The sequence below is a fragment of the Mauremys mutica genome, chromosome 11, assembly GCF_020497125.1.
Source record: "Mauremys mutica isolate MM-2020 ecotype Southern chromosome 11, ASM2049712v1, whole genome shotgun sequence".
Classification (NCBI taxonomy): domain Eukaryota; kingdom Metazoa; phylum Chordata; order Testudines; family Geoemydidae; genus Mauremys; species Mauremys mutica.
Window position 1 is genome coordinate 82,308,297 of NC_059082.1, and position 14,053 is coordinate 82,322,349.

At 51.8% G+C, this 14,053-nt stretch overlaps 1 protein-coding gene across 1 annotated transcript; it reads right to left on the reverse strand.

Annotated features, from left to right (window-relative positions):
• Positions 1 to 2,725: 2,725 nt before the first annotated feature.
• On the reverse strand, positions 2,726 to 9,163 carry MSRB1 (methionine sulfoxide reductase B1). Its single transcript, XM_044981075.1, has 4 exons — positions 9,045 to 9,163; positions 7,369 to 7,511; positions 7,099 to 7,213; positions 2,726 to 5,032 (listed from the first exon to the last, which is right to left on the reverse strand). Exons 1-4 carry the CDS (start codon positions 9,097 to 9,099, stop codon positions 5,004 to 5,006), a joined length of 342 nt encoding a protein of 113 aa, XP_044837010.1. The 5' UTR covers positions 9,100 to 9,163; the 3' UTR covers positions 2,726 to 5,003.
• Positions 9,164 to 14,053: the final 4,890 nt, after the last annotated feature.

Sequence of the window (14,053 nt, forward strand, 5' to 3'; positions counted from 1 at the left end):
AAGTGCAGGAGAATACTCAGCTTGGCTGGGGGCGGGGGCATTACAAAGAATCCAGGAGCCTGAAGTTTGGGTGATAGAAAATCGGTGACACTAACAGACCCGCCGGCACTATTCTATATTAAATCATCAATAAGACAAATCCAGTTCTGCCCCCTTTCGACAGCTACCCACAGCTCTGCTGATGCACCTCAATCCTCTCCAGCAGCAACCTCTGTTATTTCAGTTCTGAGCTCCCTGCACGGAGCTCAGCCAGTGCACTGTGATCCTGGCCTGCGTGCTCAATCCAGGTTCCCCTGATGCTCCAGTCCTGGGTTCGCCCATTCCCCACAAACTCTGCCAACACACCCCTTAGCCACCCTGTAGGCTGTACCCTCAGTCCTGACATCCCCGTTATTCCAGTCTTGGGGACCCTCCCCCCCACCAGCCTTCCTGATGGACTGTGGTCTTGGCCAGAGGCATTCCCCTGTAGTTTACTTCGGCGCAGACGGCATCATGTCCAACGCTCTGAGTCGGGGTTCAGGGACGTTGTCCTTGCAACCTTTGCGTTGCTGTAAATGATTCTGTGTTTCCTCTCCGCAAAGAGAGCTTGGAGAGGGAGAATCTTTGCTTGCTACAAGGTTTCAACCTGTTTTCACAAGCAAAGCAATGACCAGGTCACCTTTTCCCCGCCCTCAGGAGAGCCTAGCTCTACCGAACCCACATTCACCACTGCCTGTCTCTAAGGCTGCTCGGGGCTGAAGGCTGACACGCACAACAGCTTGGTTGGAAAGCGAATCAGGTTTTGTTTTTTAATAAATAAGGCTTGGAAGGAAACTGGATTCAAGTGCTTGGGGGGAGGAAAGTGGATTTGCAGGGAAGCCTTCGTTTCAGCCTGCAGCTACAACAGTAAGGAAGGACGAAAATGAGGCCACAAGATTTCAGCCGGCCCTTCCCAGAGAGGGCTGCCAGGCACTGAGGTGAGTTAGGACAGCAACTTTCACTCCACTTCCCTAGCACACTCATGCTGCTCCTTGTCTCCAAAGCTGTCCATGGCTTTGCCCCACCTCTGTCTCCTCCTATGCCCTGGCCCTGCCCAGATTCCATCCTCACTGTCCCCTTTTGTCTTCTCCATCTGAGCTTGAACATCTAGTTCAATGGGACGATGCACGTCAGTAACATCACTCACATGTGTCTTTGCAGGCCTAGGCTCTAAACTCACATCCTGCCTGCCCTCCAGAGGTGAGGTGCACAGCAATTCCATACCGCCCGAAAAAGACTGAAACCCAAAAGCTGAGTCGTCAGCGTTGCTTCGGGAAGTGAGAAGGTGTCCCAGCCATGTCCAAGCAGGCTCTTCAGGAGCCGTGCTAAATGCAAGAAGCAGACATGGCCCTGGACTTGCAGTGGTGGCTAGTTACAAGACGATGACCTTCTCCGAAGCTCAGAGGTGACCAGATCAGAGGAAAAGCTTGGATCAAAGGTTTAATCAGTTGTGGAGCAGCTTGGACCTAATACAGAAATCTGATTAGCGACCAGTGTAACTGAGCCAGAACCGGTGTGCGCATCCATGTACAGTCAGAGCACAGGCAGCAATATCTGGTAGCAGCTGGAGTCAGAGCTGTGCATCAGGGAAAACAAGAGAGGTGTGCGCCCCCTATGCAAAGCCCGGGGGCAACAGCAGGAGGAAGGTTTGACTGGCTCCCTACCGTCCCAGAAGGCAGATTTCACCCTAGCAGAGGCATGAGGCTCAGGCAGATTCCAGATTAAGGAGAGAGCGGTCAAAGAGAGCCGCCTAGACACAGTAATGGAGGCGAGCGAGGACAAATGCTGTGCAGAAAATTACGCCTATGTCAGACCCACTGTAAAACAATCAAGTTTGCATCACAGTCAGAACTTAATGATTCTAACACGCTGCAGCCACTGCTACTGAAAACACTTCTCGTTTTGGTTTCATATTTTAATGCATTCGCTCTTGACCAAAAGTGTGTGTTGTGCACGTGTGTGTGTGTCTGTCTGTACACATTGTCATTTCCAGTGAGTCAGCCAGATGGAAGCTCCATGACTGTCCACAGGGACACGGACTCTTGTCAGAATAAATAAACCCATTCAGAGGCAGATTCCTCCTGATAAAGTGTGAGACTCTGGAGCTACAAACTTGCAACTGGATTGGTGAGATTCCTTCCAAAAGGCCCTTTCACCATGATAATGCCACAGCACTGACTCTCCCTTCTTTCCAACCAACCCCAGCCAACCAAAAAGACAAAAATGGCCATGAAACAAACAAAGCTAAACAAAGTAAAGGAATACACTCTGCTTAAAAAATCAGAACTAGAAACACACTCCCAAGCAGAACTTCCACCCCAAAAGGGAAGACGTGCCAGAGTCTCCGTGAAGTCCATTAGCGATTTCGCTATCGCTGTCGATTTTATGGGGAAGGGGCCCAGATACTATGGTGATGGGTGGCAATAAAAAACTTGTTATCTGCACTCCAGTTGCTCCTAGGCAGCAGCAAGGCTTCTGCGAGGCACTGCACAAATGCACAGGAAGACAGAAGTTACGGTCTCAGACATGTGACTGTGACGTGTCTAACACATCTTTGGGCACTCAGACAAAAATAATAATAAATCTATTTTCTCCCTCCTAATCCTGCCATTCAATACTGTGACGATCCAGAAAACAGAAGAGGAAAACTGGGATTTATTCCCCGCAGGGGTCAGCATGAGGAATGTTTCACAAAGCAAGTTATTGCTCCGGGACAATGAATCAATGGTTTATTATCAGTTCAACAATTACAGAGGCAGATACAAAGCAGCCGCGAAGGCCCAGTGCTAAGCTGGGATGTCCCGTTCTTTGTACGGTGTCCCTGTCACCTCCCCTCCGCCCCTGGGCTGCACCTCAGCAGGCAAACTGCAGCTTGTAAAGTGCCCCTCGGTGCAGCTGAACCGTAATACTGCCATCAGTGTGCCTTAGTGCTCTGCCCACTGGGGGTGGACCCAGTTCCTATTGCACTGTAAATCATCATAACACTGTGCACCTCGAATCTTCGATCCAGAAGAGGGCTGCTGTGGTTAAAGGGGGGCTTCCTGGAGCTCTACAGTCAGGTATGCAGCTTCAAGATGGCCCTTGGAGCTGCACCAGTCCAGCTGGGGGGCAGATTCTGATCTCACTTAGGGTCAGTGGTGATCCTACACCACCAAAGCCAGTGGGAGTTTTGCCGCCCGCTTCAGTGGCAGTAGGATCAGGATCTTAATGTGGCATAAATCCACCTCCGCCCACGGAGTTACTCCGGGGTTACACTAATGTCACTGAGAGCAGAATGGAGCCCCTCCAGGGAGACAGCCGGAGAGACTCCAGGAGGAGAAAGCAACCCCGTCGTGCATTTGTACTGGTGTCCCTGTGGACTGATCAAGGAACAAACGAGGGTCTAGGGTTTGAAGGAAGATCCGCACATTCCAGCCCAAGGGAACGGCGATGGGCAGTGTGGTGAAGGGGAGGATGAGGTGCTGATTCAAGGGGAAATAAATATAACAGCCCTTTAGTATCTAGAGGTAATTCACACACGATTCCCAAAGCCTGAGTTACGCAAGTTTTTGCTGAAAGGGCCCAATTCTGAGCTCCCTTACTCCGGTGTAAATCAAGAATAACTCTGCTAAGGCAGTAATAAAACCAGCACACGGCGAGATCAGAATCAGGCCCAATGCAGAATAAAATCAAATCATCTTCTAAAATTATTTATTTTGTGTGCAAAACAGATAAAATACCTAGAGCGTTATCTGGTAGGATCATCCAAACATCCTTACCCTAACCATCCTGGAAGGGTTTACCTAGGGCAATTCATACCATGATCCCAGACCAGAAAACAGCATGTGAGAATGGGGTCAGATTCGAATCTCAGTTAAATCCAGCATCACTCCCTCCTGAACTCTGGGCATAAGAGCTCCGAATCTCCACCCATTATCTCCGTATTTCATTCGGGAAATAAAGGGTGAAATGTTGGCTCCTTTGAAGACAATGGCAAAACTCCTATTGACATCAAGAGGGCCAGGATTTCACCCCTCATGCACGCTACTTATAATGGACAGGAGAGCAGGAATTCAGTAGCTGGTACTGGCAGAGGCTGGCTGTTTTGGGACATGGGAGAGCTGGGGGGAGGGTCAGATGGATGAGAAGGAGTTACAGCATTTGCTTCCCCCGAATTCACTACGTTTAGGGGACAAGTCACGGACCATGAAATCTGGTCTCCCCTGTGAAATTTGATCTTTTGTGTACTTTTACCCCGTACTGTACAGATTTCACAGGGCAGACCAGTGTTTCTCAAACTGGGGATCCCGACCCAAAAGGGGACCTGGGCGGCAGGGGGTTCAGGGTTATTGTAGGGGGGATCACGGTATTGCCACCCTGACTTCTGCACTGCGGTCAGAGCTGGGTAGCCAGAGAGCGCCAGCTGCTGGCCAGGTGCCCAGCTCTGAAGGAAGGCAGCAGCGCAGAAGTCAGGGTGGCAATACCATGACCTTCTCCCTACAATAACCCTGTGACTCCCGCCAACCCTCTTTTGGGTCAGGAGCCCTACAGACACAACACCGTGACATTTCAGATTTGAATAGCTGACATCATGAAATTCACAATTTTTTAAAATCCTATAACCGTGAAATTGACCAAAATGGACCGTGAATTTGGTAGGGCCCTAACTACGTACAAGTTTGCAACCAGATGGTTCAAAGCAGAAGTTGTCACATTGTGCAACATTCGCTATACGGAGGAGATAACCCACCTGACAGAGCAAAGGCAACCAGAGATCAGTGTCCCATTTCCCTTCTGCTCCCCCCACCTCCCGTTCCCAGCCGACAAACCAGCATCCAGCACTGATCTCTGACGGGAGGCGTTGTATTGCAGTAGCCTGGAGGATCTTTGCTTCACTAGAGTCTCATTTAGAGCACACAGGCACTTGATCCCAAACCGTTATCGCAGGAAACAATGGGTAGCTTGTAGGAGTCCACTATAAGCCGCGAGTGAGTCCAGCAGCCCGCTTACTTCTTAAAGGCCTGCTCTGCTTTGTCTGAGAGAGGGGAAAACAAAATCAACGAGTCAGCATTTCGACACCACTCCTCTGGAATCCCCGGCTAATTACGCACCGGATGTTTTGATGAACACAGTTAGTATTTCACAAGTTTCGTGGTCTGGTGACTAGCGGGCCGAGCCGGATGCACCAAGCTTTTGGTTCTAATTCTGGCTCTGCTCTTGCACCCTCTCTGCCCTTGGGCAAGTCCCTCAGAACCTTGATTCTTGCTTTGCAGAACTGCCCTGGCAGCAGGATCAAGCCCTCTTGTTCTCAGTTTCCCCATCTGTAAAATGGGGGCCATCTTTACCTCTTTAACAAGGCCTTTATAGAACTCGCATGGTTAACATCTCTAACACACTTTGGAAGGAGGCAGAGAGACAGGAGGAATTACCTAGCTAAGAATGCCCTGAGCCTCCCGGGATGGGAGAGGGCAAAAGGACAGGGCAGGGCTCATGAGATTTCCAGCCCACACTGCACTTCCAGCGTAGGTTTGAGGTCTCGCAGGATTTGGAGCCTTGATAGGAGCTCTGTGCACAGGGCTACTCCCTGATTGCTGGTTTCCAGCAGCCAACCCACCCTGCCCCCCTTATCTAGGTCTTAGTGGTTTGTGCTGTCTCCACTTCGGGGCTGGGAAGAAATTTTTCCCCAGACCACCAGCTTGGCTGAAGCTGGTTCTGTTTTTTCACCTTCCTTGTAGCAAAACTTAGGGGTTGGGGCAATCGAGGGGCTGGGATTCTCCCCCCTCCCAGAGGGCACAGCTGGACCTATCTGAGAGTCGTTTAGTTGTCGCAACTGTTGGCAGGTGCCCAGCACAGGAACTTGCTGATTTAGGCTCCAGATCCAGCGAGGTGGATGGAGGCAGTGTGTCTAACCCTCTGGGGGAAAATGTGAATCAGGGGACGGGGCACTACCGGGGGGGACTGCCTCTCCAATGCGCTTGACGGAGGCGCGGGTCAAGGTCCCCTCCTGCTCAACCCCCAGAAAGGGAAGGGATGCTAGCGGGCAAGTCAAGGTGCCCTCAGACCCTCCTACTGTGATGGTTGGCTCCTCCTGCGCTGGGGGACCCCAAGAATTGGCAAAGGATCAATGGGGTGCGAGTGACCATGCTGGGCTGTCCCCCGATGGGAACTTTGGATGTAACTTGACTAATAAAGCTACAGCCTGGTTGAAAACCCACATCACATGCCCTTGTCTTCTTCTGGCAACTTGCACTAGCTAACTCTCCCAGCCCCATTCACGTGGGCTCACGTTTCCCTGTCCTTCCTTTACAAGGATTAATCTCAAACAGTTCAGCTGCTTCTCCAAACCCCTCTGGATCCGCAGCACTGGGCTGGAAAGCTCGCTGGAAGGGACTTCTCCAACACTCCCTGCTTCTGGCCCAGGAAGTTCAGAGGAGCACTGATTTATTTATTCATTTTAAAATCTAAAGGCCTGGAAGGTTTGTTTAGGACTCCGGGTTGCTTCTCAGTTTATCTGAGCTCGTCACCAATGACCTAATAAAAACCAGCCACCTTCTAACTGAATGTGAAGCACAACACAGCTCATCAATGCAAATCTCCCAGAGAGCAAGATCAGTGGGACCACACCCAGCAGTTTACCAATACGGCTCAATCCTCATCACTTTGTTAGCTTGGAGCCTGCTCCTGTTCCCATTGACCTAACCAGAGAGGGCCCCAGGGAAGAACATTTCCCAGTATTTGTTAATCGGGTCAGCCTGAGGCCCCCTGGGCGCTTTCTGCCACAACGGCCATGATCCTGGACAGTGGCTGTCTCGCTAACAGAGGTGGAAGAAAGAGGGAAACAAATGAAGGCACCTCACTCCCTGCCAGGAGGCAGGCCTGATCAAGAGTACTCCCAGGGGTCCTCTCAATGCCTCAGCTGTGTTTGGGAATGGGGAGGGGGGTGGCCTTAACACTGGTCCTTGGAGATGGAGTCACCAAACGTGGATGCTAGACAAATCCATTCTTATTAAACATGCCCTCGTTCAAACCCTGGAAACCACTGGAGTCGCTAACCAATCAGGCAGATCCGAGCCAGAGAGACCATCCGGGTGCAGCCCTCACCTGCAGCGATGAACTTCAGCGAGCTGCTGAATATTCAGAAGCGAGACTGCCCCCTCTTCAGCCCGTCATTGAGGAACTCATGGCCCAGCCCATTACCACATTTGCCGCAGGACACCTAGAAGATGCAAGGGAGGAAAACAAATGAACCGGGGCCAATCCACGGCCGCTCCCTTTGTGCTGCTATTCAGAGTGCGAGCAGCAGGCACAGGCGTGGTCCCTTTAACAGAGACAAGTCAGGGAGAGCTGGCAAGCTTCTGCTTTACTCTCTACCTTCAAGGCGCCCGGCCGCTCTTCATACTTGGCCACACTGTCGGCATGAATGGTTTCAGTGAAGGCCGGCCACGGAGACGAGTGCTGGTATTTTGCTGTGCTGGAGAACAGCTCATAACCGCATTTGGAGCAGACGTAAATGCCTGGGGAGGGGGACAGGAGAAATGGCGGGTTAACTTTGGGTGGCACTAACTGTGCAAATTAAATCGTGGGTGTGAGGCACCTGGAACGCCTGCTGCCCAGACAGCGCTCAAGGTCAGAGAAGATCACCTCAGAGGATGGTTTACAATACAGGCCTGCTAAGCATGGACTCAGGCCAGGATACACCAACAGGTCACCTACACAGCTTAGCCAAACCTACCGCCACCTGCTGTCACTTTCCAGTGGCCAAGATATGACTAAGGATTTCATGGCAGTGGCAGGGATGAAATCTCAGATCCCTCTGCTGCAAAATCGCATGCCCCTGTCACATGAACTAAAGAGAATCCCATTTAGCTACAAACAGTATGGGGACTATGACACAGTTCTGAGTCCTCTCTCTCTCACACACACACACACACACACGTTCCTTATGCACCTTTGGCCCAAGCACAGCTCAGAACAGAAGCCCTGGTCCACACCCACCTGTGATACCAGGAGGGGGCTGGCAAAGGGGCTCCTGCTGCCTCCAAGCCCCAGTAGCCCAGCCCCTCTGGCTGAAGGCCACCCCCATGGACAGTGGGAGCCCAGCCACTCCTATGTGCAATGGGAGCCCAGCCACCCCTATGGGCAGGGAGATCCCCGCCACCCCTACGGGCAGGAGCCCGGCCCCTATGGGCAGGGGGAGCCCGGCCGTCCCTATGGACAGGAGCCCGGCCCCTATAGGCAATGGGAGCCCGGCCGCCCCTATGGGCAGGGGGAGCCCGGCCGCCCCTATGGGCAGGGGGAGCCCGGCCGCCCCTATGGGCAATGGGAGCCCGGCCGCCCCTATGGACAAGGGGAGCCCGGCCCCTATGGACAGGAGCCCGGCCCCTATGGACAGGGGGAGCCCGGCCGCCCCTATGGGCAGGGGGAGCCCGGCCGCCCCTATGGACAAGGGGAGCCCGGCCGCCCCTATGGACAGGAGCCCGGCCCCTATAGGCAATGGGAGCCCGGCCGCCCCTATGGGCAGGGGGAGCCCGGCCGCCCCTATGGACAGGGGGAGCCCGGTCCCTATGGACAGGGGGAGCCCGGCCGCCCCTATGGACAGGGGGAGCCCGGCCGCCCCTATGGACAGGAGCCCGGCCCCTATGGGCAATGGGAGCCCAGCCGCCCCTATGGACAGGGGGAGCCCGGCCGCCCCTATGGACAGGGGGAGCCCGGCCCCTATGGACAGGGAGAGCCCGGCCGCCCCTATGGACAGGGGGAGCCCGGCCGCCCCTATGGACAGGGGGAGCCCGGCCCCTATGGACAGGGAGAGCCCGGCCGCCCCTATGGACAAGGGGAGCCCGGCCCCTATGGACAGGGGGAACCCGGCCCCTATGGACAGGGAGAGCCCGGCCGCCCCTATGGACAGGGGGAGCCCGGCCGCCCCTATGGGCAATGGGAGCCCGGCCCCTACGCACAGTGGCCGCCCCTCCCCCGACCGACGGCCGCCCCTCTGGACGGGGGACTCGGGCCGGCCCCCTGAGCAGCCCCCGCCGGCCCCGCGCTCCTACCGGGCTCGAAGTGGCCCCGAAACGCCTCCCCGCCGAAGAAGGCGCAGAAGGACATGGCCGCTGCCGCCCGCCCGCTCGCTCGCTCGCCGCGACTGACACCGGGGCCGGGCCTGGCTCCTCCTGCGGGCACCGGGCCAGGGCCGCCGCCCACGGCCGCCAGGGGGCGCTGCCGGGCAAGGCAAGCGGGCCGGGCCCCGCGCTGCCGCGGTTCAGCCTGTCCCGGGGCCACAGGCGCTGCGGAGAGTGATCGGGGTCCGAGTCCTCGGCAGGGGGCGCACGGGGGGCGCTGGGCCAAACCCAGCAGAGGTGTGAACCCCCCCGCCCGGTGCTGTGATCACTGACACTGGGACTGGGACTTGCACCAATCCGCAGGGGCTGCAGGTTGCGAGCCCAGTAAGGAACTGGGCCTGCGTCGGCTCTCGCTTACCCCAGTGCATAGGGTGACCAGACAGCATGTGTGAAAAATCAGGAGGAGAGTCGGGGGTAATAGGAGCCTATATAAGAAAAAGACCCAAAAATCAGGACTGTCCCTATGAAATCAGGACATCTGGCCGCCCAACCAGTGTAAAACGGCTGACTCCACCGCTTTAGGGGAGCTACCGCTGCAGCAGGGGCCTGCTTTAACTTCATTCTTCTGTTGGCTTCTCTTCCTACTCCCCTCCTCATTTAGCCCTGATTTTCTCCCCTTCTTGCGGCCGTGCAAATCAGGAGTAACTCCCAAGAACCCAGCTCAGTTACTCTGGATTTACCCTGGGGTCGCTGACATTGGAATCTGGCCCATAATGTTTATCTTGACATTCCCTGTTTGAATAGAAATTGCTCCCTCTATAGAGTCCTCGTAACCTTCCCCTGTAACCTTCCAAATGAGCTGAATATTTCATTATACACAAGCCTGCGGGGGATCTGCCTGATGCACCAGACATTTCATGTCTCATCTGGACACTGAAGAAATCTGAATGGCACTGGGCTGATAGCGACCCAGGCCCTGCAGCAGCAAGCAAGCACCGCTGGAGAATAATGGATTTTGCCTTGTTTTGCTGCAAAGAGTTTGTGAAGGACACTTCCAGACCTCGCTCATCCGAAGTGACATATTTTGAGCTGCTTGTTACGCTCACGGACATCACTAACCTGCACAAATTAATAATCAACAGCAATCTCATATTCTCCCTGGCAAGTTCCATGGGGGGGATCTGATTTGGAGTGGGAGGTGGAGCTCTTCACCTCAAAGATAAATCCAGTCAAGTCAGTTTCCTTCTGACAACTGATGGCCTTTGTCAAATGCACTGTCTCAGTACAGCAAAAACAATGAGGAGTCCTCAAAGGTGGAATCTCCTTCCTTAGAGGTTTTTAAGGTCAGGCTTGACAAAGCCCTAGCTGGGATTATTTAGTTGGGGATTGGTCCAGCTTTGAGCAGGAGGTTGGACTAGATGACCTCCTGAGGTCCCTTCCAACCCTGATATTCTCTGATTCTATGATTCCTTGTGGCATCTTAGAGACTAACAAATTTATTTGGGCATAAACTTTGTTAGTCTCTAAGGTATCACAAGTACTCCTGTTTTTTTTTGCTGATACAGACTAACACGGCTACCACTCTGAAACCTGTCTCGGTACAGTTCCCAGTGGACTGGTGTCACATTTCTGTTATTACTGATTACAGTGTATAAGTACCTTCAGAGGGAGAAAATACCAGATGCTATAGGGCTCTTTAATCTAGTGGAGAAAGTCAAAACAAGAATCAGTGCCTAGAACGCTGGAGCCAGACAAATTGAAATTGGAAAGGCACAAATTGTTACCACTGAGAGTGATTAACCATTGGAACATGCTCCCTAGGAAAGTGGTGGATTCTCTCTCTTGCTGTCTTCAGATCCAGAGTGGAAGAGATGCTCTAGCCAAACACAAGTGACCGGGCTTAATACAGGGGTAAGTGGGTGAAATGTATGAAGCTGGGATGCCCAGGAGGCCAGACTAGGTGATCCTTTCTGGCCTTAAATGCTTATGAATTTGCATTGCAATAATGGCATAAGGCACTGATCAAGGACAGGACACCATTGTGGTAGGTGCTGTACAAGCACATAACAAGTGACAGGGCTCGACCCAAACAGTTTACAATCTAAGTAGATAATAAGATAGACAAAGGGTGGAAGAAAAGAAGCATTATTATTCCCATTTTAGAGGTGGAGAACTGAGGCCCAGAGAGAATCAATGACTTGTCCAAGTCACACAGGAGGCAGTGGCAGAGCCAGAAATTGAACTCAGGGCACCTGAGTCCCAATCAGTTATTTAACTGATGCTTTTGCTCTCCCTTGCATCACAGAAATCACTAGCCTGGAGGGCAACATCAGCAGAGTATATTGAGTCACTGGGTTATGGAGAATTAATTCTAGCAGAGGCTGCTTTAGGACCATGATAGAAGACTGCTGCTACCCATCTTGTACCTGTTCTGGTTCCATACCTGACACTCGAGGTGTCAGGATGAAAGTTACTTAGTGATAACATACACTATCTAACCCTATAAAGAGACCGCAGGCCCCATTCATTGCTGATGCAAGCAACTAGAGGATTTAAGGACAATAAGGAGTTTTCTATGTATATTAAGAACAAAAAGAATCCTGATACTGTTGTTGGTCCATTACTAGATGGGAATGGTAGAAACTTCAATAATAATGCAAAAAAGGAAGAAGTGTTCAATAAATATTGCTGTTCTGTATTAGAGAAAAAACCAGATGATGTAGTCTCATCAGATGATGATAACTCTTTCCTTCTACTAGTATCTCAGAAGGATGTTCAACACCAGCTACTGAAATTTAAAAATCTCCCTGATAGCGATCCAGAGACACTCTTCTCAGGCTGAGAACCTGACCCCTCCCACCATGTCACTCTGCAGCTACGCTCTCCATTGCACAGACAGAGTTTGTTTGAACAGCTGCACACAACCCCTGGTCCAAATGCCTGTAGCCTAGATAGACAGGTAGGACTAGGTTAGCTTGCCCTAGTGCCCAAGATACTGGCCTGATTCTGATCTCCCTTAGACTGGTTTTACACTGATGATGTTGGTGCAGTTACCCCTGGAACCCGATTCTCCTCTCCCCCCCACTGGTTCCACACTAGTGTAACTCCACTGACTTCTGTGAAGCTGCTCTTGATTCACAGCAGTCTACATGAGATCAGAATCAGGCCCACTGCCCAGGCCTCAAGTCACCGCTCCTATCAGTTTTACCCTGGTGCAACTCCATTAGCTTCAGAGGCGTCACTCCTGATTTAACCTGAGTACGGATGGGGCCGTTTATCTGTGCGTGTGCTTAGCGCAGCTCTGCCCTCTGACTTCCAAAGGCAGCACTCAGCAGAAACTCGGCAATCGCATCTCATGCATTTTCCTCTGGCCCCCTCCCCGGGGATTTACCGCTGGGTCTGAAACACCCCATTATTTCAATAATGCTTCCTATGGGGTCATTTTCAATCCTTGTCAGAAGTAGGATTGCCCTTGAGTCTCTTGGGATTACATATAAATCTCCAAGAGATGGCTGAGAGCAACCCAGGAGATAAATCATAGGGCATTCTGGAAGCGAATGTTGAACACTGAATCCGATTTATACACTAGCCCAGCCAGTGTTTAAAATGCCATGGTAAAGTGTGTTTGCTTGCCCAGCAGTTTCATTGTGCTTGTATTTCTTTACCTTGTGCGACATTTTATGTCATGACGTAAAGTCTGTGCACCATCACTGATCTACACATGCATGCGGGCACGTTCGCGTTGTCTCTTTAGTCCACGCTCACGGCAGCTGTCTCGCGCTTTCAAACAAAGAGAACAGACATGGATGATGGTGAGGGCTCTTCAAAACACAGCAGCTCCAAATGTACCATGTACGACTGTTGTTACAATGACAACAGGTGTAAAGACCCCCCGACGATAAAAACTGCCTTCGGAAAGTTGGTGAATTTACAGCAGAACACATTTTGTGTCATCGAGCATTTTCCGTTCCATAAGGCTAATCAATGAGGTTTTGCTCATCTGTCATTTTCTAATGGCATGCTTTATTGTTTTCTGTATTTTAAAACAATGGAATAAACTAACGCCCCCATGCACGCCTACACGCAAACATTTAAACATGCGTTAACAAGCTAAGTAACTTGAACCCAATCTTGCGATTTAAAAATAAGATTCACATTACCGTATAACTGGAGATTTTGCAGTATTGTTTGTTTATGCAACATGCTTAAAATGTGAAAGTATGATTCACACAATGCTCCTTATTTCCACCGACAGCAAAATGATGGCTCTGTCGTGAAAGCATTTTAGACGACAGTAGGTCAGTCACTAATGCTATTACATCAGGGATGAAACCTCCCAGAATAGATCCAAACAGAGTTGGCAACCCTATGAGAGGCAGAGCCCTTCCCATGCACCAGCAATTCTCAATCTCCTTGAGGCCAAGGAACCAAATCTTACAGAACACTGAGTCTGCAAAAGATGGCAACTGAGCTTATTGAATTCCCATTTTACAGGGGCATCGCAGGCACTTGGCAAATGTTCCCAGTGCTAATCACTCTTCCTTGAGCCTACTATGAGAAGCTTTTCCATTCAGGATGCCTTGGCAAGTGTCTTTTCATTCTGATTCACTCGGCCAGACTGAACTGCTGTCAGCTGAGTGATATCTCTTGTGAAGCTGCTGTGCTAATGCTCCTGAATGGAGACTTGATGGTATGGGGTCCAAATGGAGGTTCACTGTCAAACATGGCTGCTGCTTCCATCTAACAGCGCAATTTGTAAAAGACCTCTTGAGCGGAGTTTGGCCGTGTCTGTCTAACACCCTGGATCTGCAGTGTGGGTTGCATTATTATAGCTGTTTAATGGTGCAAAGTGGGATCCTGCAGACTGTAGCAAATCCCCCAGATTAGGGACTCACAGGCAGAGGCGGTTCTTTACGGCTGCAGAATTCTCTTCAGCTTGCGTCTGGACTGGCAACAGCCCTGTAGTGCTGCAGAGTTCTAGGGGCCTTTCTGTAATCCCA